General features: G+C 35.0%; 2 protein-coding genes across 2 annotated transcripts; one reads left to right on the plus strand and one right to left on the minus strand.

Moving 5' to 3' along the window:
* The first annotated feature begins 98 nt into the window (after positions 1–98).
* LOC115445169 (kynurenine formamidase) lies at positions 99–2,482 on the plus strand. Its single transcript, XM_030171351.2, is given in 6 exon segments — positions 99–338; positions 770–834; positions 837–890; positions 976–1,173; positions 1,634–1,810; positions 2,305–2,482. Coding segments are annotated over 6 exon segments (810 nt in total). The 5' UTR covers positions 99–129; the 3' UTR covers positions 2,412–2,482.
* Positions 2,483–2,518: 36 nt separating this feature from the next.
* LOC115445151 (RING finger protein 17) lies at positions 2,519–16,290 on the minus strand. Its single transcript, XM_030171290.2, is given in 25 exon segments — positions 2,519–3,431; positions 3,434–4,249; positions 4,252–4,334; positions 4,909–5,062; positions 5,065–5,173; positions 5,259–6,030; positions 6,167–6,390; positions 6,762–6,952; positions 7,424–7,520; positions 7,705–7,833; positions 8,441–8,594; positions 8,722–8,856; positions 9,019–9,163; positions 9,389–9,541; positions 9,746–9,823; positions 10,091–10,291; positions 10,572–10,732; positions 11,655–11,743; positions 12,083–12,355; positions 12,430–12,510; positions 12,680–12,834; positions 13,678–13,809; positions 14,093–14,171; positions 14,789–15,030; positions 15,958–16,290. Coding segments are annotated over 25 exon segments (5,145 nt in total). The 5' UTR covers positions 16,013–16,290; the 3' UTR covers positions 2,519–2,994.
* Positions 16,291–17,119: the final 829 nt, after the last annotated feature.

Here is a 17,119-nt window from a genome sequence, read left to right on the forward strand (position 1 = left end):
TACAAGTATCAATAATTATAAATCTATTTTGGTCTTGTTTGTAATGTGTGTTTGTGTAGGCAGTTGTCTGGTACAATGATACATGTGTGTATATAATTCATGACCTTTGTGTGGCTAGTGTAATACGAGATGGCGGTAACAATAGTCGTGTTTGCTTTCTTGGCCTCTACGATAAGTACACTCGCGGAAAAGGTCACTTTAAATGATGTTTTGTTTAGTGGCGGCTACGAGTTTATAGATCTGACACATCCATATGATAATAATACAGTTTATTGGCCTGGTCATCAAAAATTTACGTTTACCAAAAAGATCGAAAATATTCAGGAAGATAAATCATGGTGAGATCATTCTTTTTGAATTCTTAAAATCTGCACGCCATATATACCGATTAGGAAATACTAGTAATAGCTCGTAGTCAATACAGCACAGAATAGAGAATAGTACGTTCTTATTATCAGAGTGCCTTTTAATATCCATCGGCATAGCTACGAATTTTCTCTAGGGCTGGTAGTTGAGAAGCAAAAATAAAGTTGAAAGGCCTGCACCATGCAAGGCCCCTGAAAGCGTAAGACTTTTACTAACATTGAAATGCGAGCGACAAGTCCTAGATTAAATTCTTTTGAAGATACGGTGAAATTTCGACAATTCGTCACATCACATCCTTATGTGATGTGAAGCTTCCTTAGGCAGCTTCAGCTTTAATTAGTCTTTAGGAACACGTTGCATATTAAACCTGCTGGAAACTTCAACTCATACCATAAGTGTTCAGGTATGCTGCAAAAGAATTTTCTGCCGCCGAACATGGGGGCACGCATTTGGACGCACCATACCACTTTTACAAACGGGCGATTATGTTGGGGACATCCCGCTGGAAAAATTGATTGTACCCTGTAAGTTAATAATATGGTTTAAATTTGCAATTATATTGCCTTATATGATTTACTTGAAGGATTTACATTTTTGTTTATGTTTCAGTAATAATAGTTGACGTTAGTTCAATAGCCAACGATGATGCCAATTTCGTACTCTATAAACATCATTTGGACTATCTTCTCAATTATAATTCAGGACAGCCTTGCATTTTGATATTTAAATTTGGCTGGAGTAAATACTTTCACGATCGGAATAAGTATTTAGGGATCGGAATAGACCAAAAGTCTTTAAATTTTCCAGGTGAGCGATATTTTTATTTCAAACCCATTTTTTTTGGTCTAAAATGTTTTAAAAGAACTTCATGCATAACATAGTATATAATTACAGGGGTATAGTAGGTATAGATGCTGTTACGCAACTTGACCCTTCGCATGGCGGCGAATCGCCCGAACGATTGCTAGATAAGGCAAGTTTATCTCCCGCACCTAGCTCAAGCCCCGCCTAGTGGGTTAAGTTGTTTGATAGTATAATTGCGGTGAATTTAAGTATCCTTTATATCGTAAGATGTAATACTTTCAACGCATCTATCGAATCGTGCAGAAGTGCGCCCATTCCAGAGCAGCCTTCGTCTCACTTATATCGATACGTAGTTGGGAAACCAAGAACATCTATGTGACTTAGAAGCACAAACAAGAAATTTGTATTTATTTATGATTATTATCTATTCTGATGAGTCATATTATCGTAATTAACATTTCAGGTTTGAGTGTAGAAGTGGCCCAGTGGATAACGACATCATATAAAAATGTTGTGGGCATTGGTGTTGACGTAGCGTCTGTGGACCCAGGTTCGGTTAAAGAATTAGCTGTACATAAAATTTTGTCAAGAGCTGGACTTTATAACATGGAAAATGTCAAATTGGACAGAGCCATACCCGGTAAATACGTGCTAATAATAATATTATTATTATGACAATAATATATTAACACACCAAGTTATCAAGTCGCACGTTACAAATGTGACTAACAATCGAAAGCAGCAATATAGGTATTGGGTACGCTGAAAGGAAGAAAGAAAAAAATTATTCGCACAATATATCGCATAACGCGTTGCGAATTGAATCGCCTCCTTTTGCTGCGTGCGATTTTTTATTACTATAGTTTACAGTCAGCAACGAAAGTAGCTGAATAAATTCAAAATTTCAATCGAGTTTTTTAATCCCCGATGAAAGACGACGGGTGATGTACCGAATTTTAGGGTGTGTATATGTGTACCTTTGACTGTGTGTGGCAGGTTGTAGGTCCCAAAAAGGTGGACTGATTTTGATGGTTTTATTTTTTTGGTTGAAAGCTGATGTGTTCAATATGGTTCCTGGCTACAATTTACGAAAATTTATTCAGGCGTGACTTTCAAATCAGAATTTATTTTCAGATCATGGATGCACTGCTTTGGTTATGCCAATGAAAATAGCTGCAGGTACTGGGGCACCACTGCGGCTTGTAGCTATTTGTCCGAAGCCAAAACCAGATAATTTCTAACAGTTCTGTATACAGCAGATAATTAATAATTGACATTCCATTTAAACATAATATTGACATTATAAATATTATTATGTTATTATTTATTAGATATTGAAAATATAGTCTTAATTTAAAGAAACGTTTATTTCGAAAGTTGCTTACATCAAAGGCCTAGTTGCCATCGAAATGAGCATAAACTAGTAGCGTTCTCAAATAATTGCGAATAATCTTTATAAATCATTGAACATAAAGGTTATGTTGACCAATAGCTACTGTTACAACTCTGTAGTTACAATAATATTTTTAGGCCATATTAACAAAAGTGCTTTAGCACGTTCTTTTTAACTTACAATCAATTTAAATCATAGAATGTAACTTATAAGGTAAGTTTCGTTAAAGTAATAACAAATTGGGCAAAATTAAAAACCTATTAAATTTAAAGGCTACAGTTTAATATTTGCCCTAAACACAGTTCAATATGTACTAAACAATTCGGTGGAATGTTTATCTACACATCTCTAGGTAGTGTCTACCAATAGATTTAAGTTAAACATCAAATACTATAAATGTTCGCATTTATAACGAGAATGTTTGCGTACGATTAAGCAAAGTCGGAGTCATCGCACTTAAGAAAGATATTATTAACAGTTAGTATTTCGTTAATGATGTCTCCATTTTCACTTCTTAGTTCCACTAGAGGCGTTTCATCAACATAGTCAACTATTGATGCATCAAATGGTCCTTTGTCCAGCAATATGTTTGTGTACTCTTGTGTAATGTCATTTATTTTGACATCAGGATTTAGTTTTATTCCATATAACCGTGCAGTAACAGTTGCAGGTGGCAACTTAGCCCACTCTTCATTAATTTCTCTTACGTCAGCTAAAGAAACAATATCTATATTACCATAGTCAACAAATCTAACTTTTATCTTATTTTGGCTCTCACTATATTGCAAGATTGAAGCTCTGTACCATATATTGTCTTCAGGGAAAAGAGCGATACATGCTTTATTTTCTAATATGCCATTAATTGGAACATATTAGTTGCGCCAGCATCAACTTCTTTAAACATTTTGTCATATTCTTTAGCTGTATCTTCATCGTGAATTACACTGAGTTCCAATAAGTTAGGATCGTTAATCAGGCATATGTTACATTTTAATTCTGTATCGCTATGGCTGGGATACTTGATATAATTCCCGCCAGTGGAATCATCGTCTTCTTCTAGCATTTGAGCCCAATCTTTCCCTTGCATTGATTGTAAATCAATTGATTGCTGAGTGGACTGCGACCTTGTACTTTCACTGTCGTCCTCCACTATGTAATCTGGCCCAGAGTCAAGAGATTCGTTTACAATTGTTTCCAACACTTTATTTTTTTTACTGGCTACAAATTTTCTTACAACAGGTTTTGAGCCATCTGTATAGACTGCCATGTCGAAGTCGACAAGATGATCATTAATCCAGAGTTTATCGTATTTCAATTCTATTGGCGTGATATCACCACTTGCTTCTTCACTTATTTTAACAAAACATTCCTTTTCAACAACAGATTTGTGTATATAGTCCAAAGTCAGTCGGTCCCATTTATTTTCCACTGGTTTGATACGGCTTAAAATACACTTGTGTGCTTGAATTGGAATTTGGTGAAGTGTAATGCCTTTCCTGATGTTGGTAAACGCACACACTTCTTCGTTTCCATAATCGACATATTGTATCAAGCAAGTGGAGGCTTCCTCATTAACTGATATTATTCTACCACGATAGAATCGCTTATCCAAAAAATATTGAGCAACGCATGGCTCACCGACAGTCCACTTTACGAATTTTGCTTTAGGGTCGTGATTTTTAAACGTACTTCGAGTGCTTTACTTATGAGCTCCAGTGTTGCTTCTTGATTAATATCATGTAAATAAATTATACCATCGTTGTCAATGTACCTAAAAAAGTAATATAAATAGGAAAAATGAATATATTTATAAATTCGAAAGTGAGCCTTTTTGTCTGTACACGAAATTTTTTGATTTTCGAATTTGTTTGATAAATTGTATGGGGGTACTTTGAATACCATCAAAAGGCACTGGTTACTTAGGCTACTTCAATATGGAGTAAAAACATTAAAAACAAAAACTAAACATCTATGAATGGTATCAAAAGCCTTTTTCATCCAAAGAACAAATCGGTTTCTACTGAAACAAAACAACTGCGGGAGGAACCGCAAACTAAAGCTAGTCTCACATTAGTAATAAATATAGCCTTTGTTCATCAATAAGTTTACTTATGAACGCAAAAAAATTACGATTACGTAGGCTGAGTATGAAAATAAAAAACCTTTAGCGCTACAAACGTGGGTAATATTAATAAAAACATCGTGTAGGCAGATCTCGCGGGCAAGGCATAATGAAAAGAAGAAGAAGACTGGCAATCTTTTTAATATGGATTGCTCTTCTATTTTATTAAGGATACAGGTGTGTCTATAATTGTACGGTAAGCTGGAAACACGAAAATACTTACGTCGGCATAGCCATAAATTCCTTATTTGCCAACGGCTCTGGTGGTAGCCAATCGGATATGAACAAAACATTCGAAGCTTCTGGTCCTTCATCGTCTTCTGCGAGATCCACGGGTGTGGATGTATTGGACTCGCTGTCAGAAACAGATTTGATTACAAAGGCTTCATTGGCATGGGTTCCAATTGCAACCAATCGTGCACTGAACCTTGCACATTCAAGAACGACAACATTTCGTCGTTTTCTTCATTATTTTCGGTAGGTGTTACCTAAAAAAAACATAAAAAAATATATATTATAATAATGTCATGAAATGAAATAAAATATTGCCATAATTAAGTTTACTGTACCTACCTCTTGAGATTTGTCCGGGACGCCCAAGCCTTGGTCGATGATTTTCTTATTAAGGCATCGCCACTCCGACTGGTTGGGTTCTAAGGCTCCGCCTTGTACTGTATGGTATACCCATATTTCGATAGGCATACTTTTGTTTTTAAAATTACCCAGCTTAGTAATAAAGACTCTTTTGTAAGCGTCAAGGAGTTCTTTTAGGTACTCCTTGGTGAGTGAAGGCCACTCTTCGCCTACAGCGGGTATGACGCCGCAAACATGACACTTAATGGCTGCATCACCTATGGATGCGAATTCTGATGAGAGCTCTCTGAGGTTGGCTATCGGAATGGTTTCTATGAAAGCGAAATCACTGTAAAATATTTTAGCATTTTCTCCTTCTAATTCAAGAATGACTGCTCGGCGCCATGTTTGGGACTGATTGCAAATTGTGCAACATCTGTCACCCACTTTCCAACCTTCTTTGCCAACTGTTTTATTTTTCGCATAATACTTTTGCATTTTTTCAAAGAGTTCATTGAATGTTTTTTGTTGATGAACTAACGAAACGTAAATTAACGAAGGTGACTGATAGTATAAAACTTTCGCTTCTAATCTTAGAGGGCCTTTATCTTTTGCCTGTAAATCTTCTTTATGGACTTTTTTAGGCATGTCTCTTTTCATTATAGTGATTTTATCTTTCTTCTGTTTAGGTGCAGGTATATTATCTTGTAGAGGATGTTTGTTGGTTATAACTTGTTCTTTATAGTCATGGTCTTTATTAAATTGAAATAGCCTGCAAATTAATATAAATAAATCAGTATTTCCGTAATCGGTTCAAGGATATGCAAAAATTTTATGCGTATTACTTTAATACAACGGAATGTGAAACTTATTTTATATACTTTGCCCTCATAGTGGTATCGACGTACCCGAAAGACACGGCGAATTTATATTTGATCATCTCATTGTTGATGCATATAATGTTCTCCGAGTCTGATTTATCATAGAGAGTCACGCCAATGGAGTCGCGGTTGCGGTTGTCTTCTACGTGAAGCTCTAGAAAACGGTCTTCAAACTTCTGCATGAGAGCCACTGAGCTCGCGCTCCATTTTTTATTCAGTGGCGTAACGCCGGACAAGTGACATTCCGTCGCCTGTTGAACGAAAATAATAGAAATATTGTGTTTATATTGGATACACAGTTCAATGTTTGTCAGTTGGATTAATTTGCTTAATTTTCTTTATACTGCTATGGCAAATATTTCATTGGATGTGACTGTAGCGGAGTGAGGTCCATATAGTCTTGACTGACGAGAGATGTCGACAGTCGACACAACAATTATGCTGGCCGGTTGAACCAGATATACACAGACTGATCCCGTAACGCGACACACGCGGACCACTATTGCGGGTTTTAACATGTCGTATACGGTGATCGCTATACGGGCACTTGCAAAATATGTCCCACTACCATCAAGCAGATAAATCGTAAGCAGTAGCTAGTGGAGATAGCGTGGGTACTGACGAGCGCGGCGACGGTGGTGAAGTGCCGGTGCAGGTGTCGCAGCGCGGAGTAGTGCAGCACGGCCACGTGGCCCACGTCGGGCAGCAGCACGCGCACGCGCGCGCGCCCCGCCAGCGCCTGCACCGCGCCGCGCGCCCACGCGCCGCCCGCGCCCGCCTCCGACTGCGGCAGCCGGACCGCCACCGCCATGCCTGCGACCGCCACACACTTGTTGACTAGCAATATGCTACTGGTACAGTCTGCACTTGCATTAGTGTAAACCGTATTCAACGTATTAAGTGTTGCACTGAAGCTATCGGGCGTATCAAGTCAAAGTAAAATATATAATAAAATTCTTGCACTCTTTAAAAACACACTGACAACGTTATCATTTTTAAAATAGATAAATAATTTATTAGTTTTCCCAGAAATATGGTAAACAATAATGATTTTTTATTAAACAAAATCGATAGAGCTTAAAGTGCTCCCCATAGGAAAAATACATAAATAAATTATTCGCAAATCTTTGTATATTCCCGCCGTAACTCATGCGATGAAAACTTATGAAATGAATGCTCATGCCATTTGGGCAGGGCAGAGCCTTAATGTTACTTTGAAGAATCACAAAAAAACATTAATATCAAATATGTGAAAATATTTAATAAAATATAATTATATCTTACCAACTTCAGGCAAATAAACAGTTCCTGTGTTAGCATTCGAGCCGTATTCCTGTTCTAAATCTTCGCAAAGCTTTTCATACACGCTCTGGAGATGTTGCTGCAAGAGAAGTGTTAAAATATGGTCACACTTGTACGTTTTTTTAAAGTTTACTTAGAATGTAGAATAAGAAACGACAGGAACATCTGTGTAGTATTGTGATTGGTCGAAAAACCAACGCGTGAGTCACATGTTTCGCTCTGGACACATCACAAACACACTCCAGAAAAGTTGTTTTTCTTACCTTTCTGACGAAAAATTTATCTGGGCTTACGATACATGTTATGTATACCTCTTCCACAGCTTTGTGTTTAAAGTCATTGCTACTAATGAACAATTTGCGTTTTTCTCTTATGCCGACTGGGACGGGGTACTAAAACAAAGTATACAGTTATTTTTATTCATTTCATTTATCACTTTCAGTGGTGAGAACTATAATATATTATTAACATTTTAGAAAACTAGACCGCAGAAAACTATTTAAAACTTAGAAGTTTTTATGCACATAATATGATTTTTTTTGAATTCATATAAGGAAAATTATAGTCTACTGAGATTTACATTATTTTTCATAAGGTTAAAATTTATTTGATACTTATAAGAAAAATTAACCTAATTATATCATGCGACATTAGGTGTTATTCATTGCTTTTTTCCCGTGTAAAGCATTCCCACCACAAAAAGCCCTGAATCACTATATTTATCCATAGTGGTATCTAAACGAAGGCAGCGACACCCATTTAAAAAAAAAACAGTTAAACATTCAAATGTTTCCCATCACAGATGGGAGTAAATTATTTGGGTAAAAAGTTCTAGCCTTCCTTCACACATGTGAATCTATGATATTATGATATTTTCCGTGTGTCATATTTCATCCAAATTCGTTTAGCAGTTTATAAAGTCTACTTCTAACATACATCCAAACATTTTCTCAAACGTTTTCAGTTATAATATTAGTAAGATGTGTACTTGTGACTTACAGAGAGTTTTGGTTGTGGCATACGCGCGCGTTCGTGGAACACGAGCGCGTGCGCTACACTGACGCCATCTTCGTACGTCGTGACGTCACACTCCAACTTCATGGAACCATTGGAGTTATAGTGCACGCGACGAACGTGAATAACGGCTTGTTTACTGGAGAAAAAAAATACACATAACTAATGTGCCATTCAAAACAATTATACCGTATTCTTATTGTGTTTGTAAGAGCATATATTACATTGTGCAAATTTAAGTTTGGAAAATAATTAAAATGACTTACTTATCAATAATTTTCTGTATCAAATAAGCATCGTCGTTGGTCCAAGCCCCAGCTCTTGGCTCGCAGTTGGCCAATGCGCAGTTGATCGCTAACGCGTGTGGATACTGCACTCTTGCAGGAGGCAGAAGTCGCAACCTTATCAATGAAAAGCAATAAATCACGAGCTATTACCATTATGGATTAATAATGGATAATATATTTCAGTACGAAAATCTAGTTATCATAAATCGCTTTCCAAATTTATAAATAATTATAAGGTTTATTGAGTGCCATGGTATAATATTAAAAAATACGAACTTATCTCTGGTGACAATCTCCGAACTGCCGAAGTCTAAGCAGAACACGTGATATATTGGATTCTTGGGGTCTTTCCGGTCCACGCTCATGACTCGGCATCTTTGCCACATGTTATCCGCTTTATTGAACGCTAAATATACTTTACCTGTAATGTAATTATATTTATGTATTACGCTCATGTTATAAATTATAATATGGCACATAGATAGAAAATCTTCAGATTCTGGCAGAACAATAGCGTTTATATACGTGTGTGTCATTGATAGACAACGCCAACATGCACAAAAGTATCAATTGATTTCTTTTCGATTACTTTTTATCGAGGAATATTAGAAATATATTGATTTAAGTAAGAACTTCTGTATATTACCTTCCACTGCGTGATTTAAAGTAGGTTGCGGTAAAGATTTTGCGTTATTGAATTCACGAAGCATTTCCTTCACCAAGTTTTGATGGCAAGCTCTTTGTACGTAGAAATCATGTGGGCTTATTATATGAGAAATGTATATTAATTCTTGAGTCCCTGAAAATTTACAACTAATTAGAGGCCATTTCTTTGCAGGTAAAGGGAAATGACGGCCTTAGACGGAGCGAAGGTTCGGTGGGGAACAAAAAAAAAGTAGGATGATGCTCTATAAGTTAACAGGGTGTTATTTAAAAGAAAGATTCTCGAATCTGGCGTTTGCTCTCTCCTAAGGCCGCCACTGGTTGAGAGTAATTATGTTACCTTCATTAAGTTGCTTCGGATGGTGGCTGTCAGCGAATGGCTGAACGGGTTGCACTACCTGCCTTTTGTACATGTCCGCTAAAAATTGTTTACAAGAAATTAAGATATATATTGATAAAGTATTAGATAAGTTATGAAAGATTCATGTACTTTATTGAAAACATAATTGAGTACAGAATAAAGAGAAAAGGAATCGCCCTTTGCATGGGCGATTCCTTTTCTCTTTATTCTTGTTTAATTACATATTTTATAATAACATTTAAGACCATTTAAAGTACTTAAAAAAACGAATGTTGTCGCTTGCCTTTGGTTAAAAATAAAGAGTTTTTTACTTTGAGAACTTACCATACATTTGCATGTTTCTGTGTGGTGGGTCTTTTTGTGTTTGGTAACTCCTGCTAGACGAGTCGCTGCTGTAAGAGTTGAGCGACGTCACCGAACCGCTCTTGCTGCGGTAGTGCGGCGGCGCTTTGAAAAACGCGGGACCCTTCTGGACATCCTTCTCACATACTGTGTTTACCTTTTGTGCTGGTTTCTGACGGACATCTGTGAGTGACATAAAAATGTATTTTTAGGTACTGATCAGGCATATTAAAAAAAAAAAATATTCGAGTAGTATGCGAAACTCTGCCAGACCATTCTCTTCCTTAACAGGCTGGGATAGCCTTGGCGCGCAAATAACAAAAAGGCAATACCTATGAAACCTAAAAAAGGATGCAGTCACACAGACACAGACATTACTCGGATAGCCAAGAGCGGCGTAACATGCTCTTAAATGTTTATCGCAGCCAAGGCAAATAAAAGGTAAGAATAATAATGTAAGTACCTTTAGGCATCTCCGGCGGGTACACAGGCGCCGGCGGCGGTGGCGGTATTTCTATGTCACCCAATTCAGCAGTAGTGCGGAGTTTATACACAGATTTGACATTGCCTTCTAAACTCATGTAATCCGCTATTAAGTTGCACAAGTCTTCATTGACAGCGATTCTGGACAACGAATTAAATACAATGTAAACATTTTTGGCTATGTGCATAATAGCAGTACCTCCTACAATTTGCAACTATAGTGCTTATGTCAAATAACAATCATACAAATGTTTTTAACTTTTTAATTATAGGATAAAAAGGACGACAACAAATCGATTTCACATTAAAACACATACATCAATAAGCTAAGTTTAGACTAGCAAGTTTTCTGAGTGTATATTGCGCAAGAATTCAGACGCGTTTACACTAGCGGCTGTCCACATGCAAATGCGCACAAGAACTGCAAGCTTCGAAAATTTGCAGATATCAGCATGCCGTGATTATTCATACGGTAAAATCCCATAAGTTAACTTCTGCGAATTTTCTTGCTAATTTAACTTCGCTACATCATTTTTATAGCGCAGGTCACTATTACAAAGAAATAAGTTCATATTTAGACGTCAGTAAATATTATTGGTGTTTGTGTTATTACAGACGGCCGCGACTAAAACTTAGAGGTGTCGTAATTTATAAGGCTCATGAGATCGCAAACAGCAACCTTGCTTTTGTTATTGTGAATTGCTTACGACTTATGCTTACTTGTTTAAAACTAGTTGCTAATGTAAACTAAGATGATATAAATTAAATACATAAACCTAGAACGTGTGTGCCATTACTCTTGGATGGTTTTTATTAAATGGATTTTAATATTTATGTTTTTAAATATTTGATTCTTAATTTGGGTGAAATTTTTAACATGTTTCATCAAGACACAATACGTCTTTTATAGCAGGAAAGAACTTTGGCAAAATATAGAGGCGTATAGAGAGTACACTGGTAGATTCTACAGTATGCTATACTTATTTCAATACAAAAAATCCATTAAACGCTTTCATCGGACTAAGTGGCGATATTATAAGTAGGGTTAATAAAAATAATATACTTCAACTTATCCTTATCTTCGTCTTTGTCTAAGTACCACGGTGCTTCCGCTATTTGTTTAGTTTCCTCCAAAAGCGACCAGAGATTCAACTGAAATAATAATACGACATTCAATAACAAAAAAATACCCATTATTAATTTGTTCGCGCACTCATAGCTGAACGTATTTCGATGTAGTTCTATCACAATAGTATGTGATAGTTTGGATTAAAGTTCTGTTGATAGTTCTTACTGCATGTATGTAAACACATAGAAAAAAAAATCAATAGAAATAGAATTATGTATGGGTTACATGTATACATTTTTTTTAATTGTCAGTGGTCAGGCATTTAGTAATATTTAGTTTAAGACATAAAAAGATGTTTTATTTCACTATACCAGTTGTAAAACAGTTTCATAAAATTAAGAACAAAATATAAAAACTATTACTTGCGACAATTTTTGTGGATCCTCGGTTGATTCAAGAGTTTTCATAACTTTATGGGCTTTTTTTATGGCTTCTGTAATATCACTTTTGGCAGTTTCTAGAGATTCCTTCTCGGAGTTTTTCAGTGTGACAACAATGTCAATTACTTCCTGTTTGTGTTTTTGTATTTTATGAAAAAGTTTTGAAAAATGGTGTTCAACATTGGCCATTGTTTGTGGCAGATGGGACTGAGAACCGATTTCATTTGAAATATTGTGCAATAAATTTCCAACATTCTGTAAAACAAATTATATATTTTTGGTAAAGTGAGACTAAACACAATACAACTACTTCTAGTTATTGTACTTACTACTGCAGTTTTTGTGAGTCTTTTGAATGTCTCATTAACTTTTGGGGCGACGCCTTTTAGTTCAGTCAAAATATCATCAAGCTGAAAAAGAAGAATGAAGGAATAAACATTCAGTTAATGAATTATCATAAGTATCTATAACTTGCAAACAAATAAGTCAAAATTCACGTATTCAATATGCGTGGAAATAGTGTCTTTTCTTAACAACTCTATAGAAACCAAGCATTTTTTTTTTCAAAATTATACTTACATTTTCGCTTGTAGAGACAACATTGTGATTTTTGCATGATTTGTCACCACCCACAATCATGCAGTCCATACATATAGTCTTGGAACAGTCTTTGCAGTAATATTCCAGCGGTTTTTCTTTGTGCATTTTACAATATTTGGTTTCCACATGTGGCTCTGAATTTTTAAAATAATATGAAGAAAATTTTATAATTCATTTTTATAAAACTTATTGAAAAAAAAAACAACCACTACTTTTACAAAATCACCAAAAAATAATTTTCGTTACCTATATATTGCTTACCAATTTTGGAGTCTATGACTAATGGAAACTGTTAAACTAGATAAATACTTTATCGAATATACGACAACAATTTTCAATTTAAATAAGGCATTTTTTATTAAAAGTTTTTATTTTTAATATAATAAATAAATTGCCTCGATGGCATATTGCGCACGCATACGACTATCAGCCATTTTCGATAAACGATCCCAATCGCTTTATTCGATCTATCTCCAAAATGGATCAATTAGAAGAAGGCATTGCTTGACATGCTTACAAATTACTTATTTTGATTGGTTCATTCGAGGAATCGGATTGAAGATTGAGATTGGGATCGTTTATTGAAAACAGCCACATAGCGCTCCGGTTACGGATTCGGATCCCAGGCCGGGCAGTGGTATTGGGTTATTTACTTAGTATCAGTCTAGAGTTTGGAATTTGTTCCGATGTTGTGACAAGCTCGCCGTTTATTACTAGATCATGGAACCCAGACGGCGAAAAGTGGGTGCACTAATTGCGGTTCTGCCTTGCACTTCGGGGATAAAAGGCGGGAATGTGTGTGTGTAGAGCTTAATAAATTATTGAGATATGAGGTAATCAACATTAAGAAAAAAAAAAAAAACATTACGAATTGAAAGCCTCTTCCTTTTTTGAAGTTGCTATTAATATACTACAACTATAAAATTTCCATAAACAAAAAAAAAAATACACACTGTTAAGTAATAAATCAAACTTACCTATATTTTGTAGAAAATGGTTTTTGAATATTATGAAATTTTTGTGACTTTTGTTGAAACATGTTTCACAGAGGATTGTGGCACATTGACGACACATTTTTGATGTGCATTGTTGACATTCCATGCACCTCCCTGTTCCAATATTAAAATAATTGTAACTGTAGCTTTCACATTATAATTACATTATCTGGATTGATAGTTAAGTACTGAAATGTTGGCTTCACTAATTTATCTTTTATCAATGCAGGCAGATAATATTGATAGGGGTCGTAAGGCATGGTGAACACAACATAACTGTCCAGACACCCCATGAAGGCTGGGCAGCAGGAAAGTGTTCTATGAGTAAAAGTTTCGCAACCTCTGATCTATAGTATACTGAATTAGTAAATTTAACATTTTTAAAGACAGTACTCGCCTTGGTTATTATCTTGCAACAGGCCTCGAAGATTAATATAGAACTCTTCATCTGGTTGATTGACTTTTTTAGAGGGATTCTGGTATAAACAAGATTGTACATATATTATTATTTGAACATGGTTTTATGGCTTAAAAAATCTTTGATTTTTTGTGTCAAGGGAGGAAAAGAGAAGAAAATAGGTATCACAATAACCAAGTTATTAAACATGCATTTAAGTCACAAAGAAAAATAAGAGAGGCATAAAAGCATGTATATTTTGATATGGTTTGCAGTAATACATACAGGACTCTAAAAATGTGATTACTAAGTAAAATTTAATATACAGAAACAAACCTATTATCTATTGTTATAACACATACCCCTTTAGACATAGACATTATTTATCTAAGCACGGAGCATTGCTGAGATAACAAGTCTGTTCCTTAGTGCAGACAGTATGGCAGTCTTCGCAGTGCGTAGACAGGGCCTTTGAGATTGACTAACATTGAAATACAACTTGAACTAGTTGCCTGTTAGATAAACAAAGGTGAACCAACAGCAACCTGTCAGATAAACAAAGCTGAGAAACAGACTAGTTATCACAGCAATGCTCCGTCCTTAGATAAATAGCATTTATGAATAAGGGGGATAGTGTTTAAACAAATTTACTGAATATCCCATAAATATTGTGCTTCAAAATGCAGTAAAACTTACTTGAATGAGGTTTAGTGCCAATTCTCCCAACAAGTATACATTGACAGGAAATATTTCATAGAAATGATTGTGATTCAAAGCCAGTAAATTAAGACTGGATGCTGGTACTTCAGTGTCTTGGTGGCACACTTTACATTCTATGGGTTCTTCGAACTTCATTATATTTCTGATGCATTTCTCACACATAGAGTGTCCACATGATAGAAATAATGGCAAATTATTCTTGTCAGCCTGGGATGTAGCTAGAATGTGATAAATAACATTTTTGAGAACAATTACATATGAATATCTTAAAAACATTGAGAGAAAAGTTTAAAATAATTTAGTCTTATGAATTATTATGAGGGTTATGCACAACAGTCAAGTATTGTGTATGCACTGATAAATAATGTATAATCATGTTAAATTGGATAATAGTCCAATACACAAACATTCTCCGCACCCTGTTTCATTCATGCATGCATCAACAGATATTGCTCTGTTGATGCTTTTAGTATTGAATAAGAATATAAATTGCAAAAAATCAAACTTTCTGCATTAAGATTAAGAGCTTAGTATAATTTATTATAAATTTCAAGTCAGTCATATAGATATTGAGAGTATTTAGAAAATCATATTTTTTTTAATTTTACGTAGGTTCTGATTATAATCAAGCCAATGTTTTCAAGGGGTAGGTGTCGAAGGATAATTATATTTGGATTTGAACAATACTATAGTCAGTCTAGTTCAGAGCTTTGCAATTCAAGTTCTGGCCGATGTTACAGCTCATCAGTATCATATCAGTCAATAGTAGCCGACAGATGCTACATATGACAAACAATAATGTAATTTGTAGGATTGAAGCTGTAGACTGTACTTTTTATGTATTTAAGGGAATTGGTGCGATCGTTACGTGGGCGGCTAATATTATCGAACATTTGGAAAAAAATCATCCATTGGAAAAAGCTATAAGTATTGCATATTTTATATTGGTCAAATACAAATCGTGATAAAATGCGAGGGTAGACAAATGAATACTTTAGTACTAAAGTATTAATTTGCCTACCCTCGCATTTATTGTACTGTACAGTACAAAGTACAAACGCAACGGTAGATTGATATTATAATATTTATATCCTTGTATGTTATGGTAGTTTCTTTTATGATTCAAGTTATTACTGTATACTTACATTGATAGCTATAGAGTTGACTGCAGTTGGGACAAATTTTTCGAACCTTGTCCATTGTTGAAAATAGTAACAAACCGATGCCGGTTTTTATACTTGAGAATTGCAGACCAATTCAATGCTTATAAAAGAGATACGCATACTTTTGTTATTTTATCCATTTACAAATAGTTATTAGTTGTAAACAAAAGCGTTACGCACTATGTAGGAAAAACAAACTATTATTTGCTGTGAAAACAAATTCGGTAGAAATAAAAGACAAATAAACTAGACCAGAGAACTAGACTAGAGTCTAGACGTCCACGTTTTTAAACTCATGCATATATACATAAGCTCTGTTTCGGTAAGATTTTATACCAACGTTACACATAAAAAATGACGCAAGGCTGCCAACTTACTATAAAACTGCACCTCTCTACGGACGTCCCTTATACGATTGATATGATATTCATAATAATTGCTGATCATAAATCTTATTCAGGTATAAACTATGATTTAATTTGAAATATTAAAATTAAAAGGTCCATAATCTTAAGTAATTCCCTTTATTTAATAACAAATTATTATTACAAAATTCATAATAGTGTTTTAAGTGAATTTCTTATGTATAAATTGTATACAGTGTTTAGATCTCTTGGTTCAAAATTTATTACAATCCAATTTTCCGTTATTTATTTCCAATTTTATATAGAAATGGAAGAGTATGATACCTTACAGACACAATCTTTTCCGTCCAATCAACAATTACTATGATTGCAAAGGCACAGTTCATAGATTTCGCAAGTGTCTTTTTGATTAGTTCTTTTCTCCATTGTAGCACATAAAATATACAAATGTAAGCAAAATTGGAGCCTTGGAGGCAATATCTCAGAAATTAGGGGACACGATTTTGTAAACACACATGACACAAAATTGCTTAAAGAAAAATATGCACGAAACGGAGGAGTAGGCTCAACTCAACGTATTTGGTAGAAAACTCATGTTATTATTAAACAAAATCGCAATTATAAAGAATTAGCAAATAAAATCTAACAATAACAAATTTAGCGTCAATAATGACGGCCAATTAGTCAGCTTCTTAGCGGCGATTGCCTAGTTGGTTCTAGAACGGACTGCTGAAACGAATGTCCGCAGGTTTAAATTCCAAAGGCACACACTTCTGACT

The sequence above is a fragment of the Manduca sexta genome, unplaced genomic scaffold (assembly GCF_014839805.1).
Source record: "Manduca sexta isolate Smith_Timp_Sample1 unplaced genomic scaffold, JHU_Msex_v1.0 HiC_scaffold_2396, whole genome shotgun sequence".
In the NCBI taxonomy this organism is placed as follows: domain Eukaryota; kingdom Metazoa; phylum Arthropoda; class Insecta; order Lepidoptera; family Sphingidae; genus Manduca; species Manduca sexta.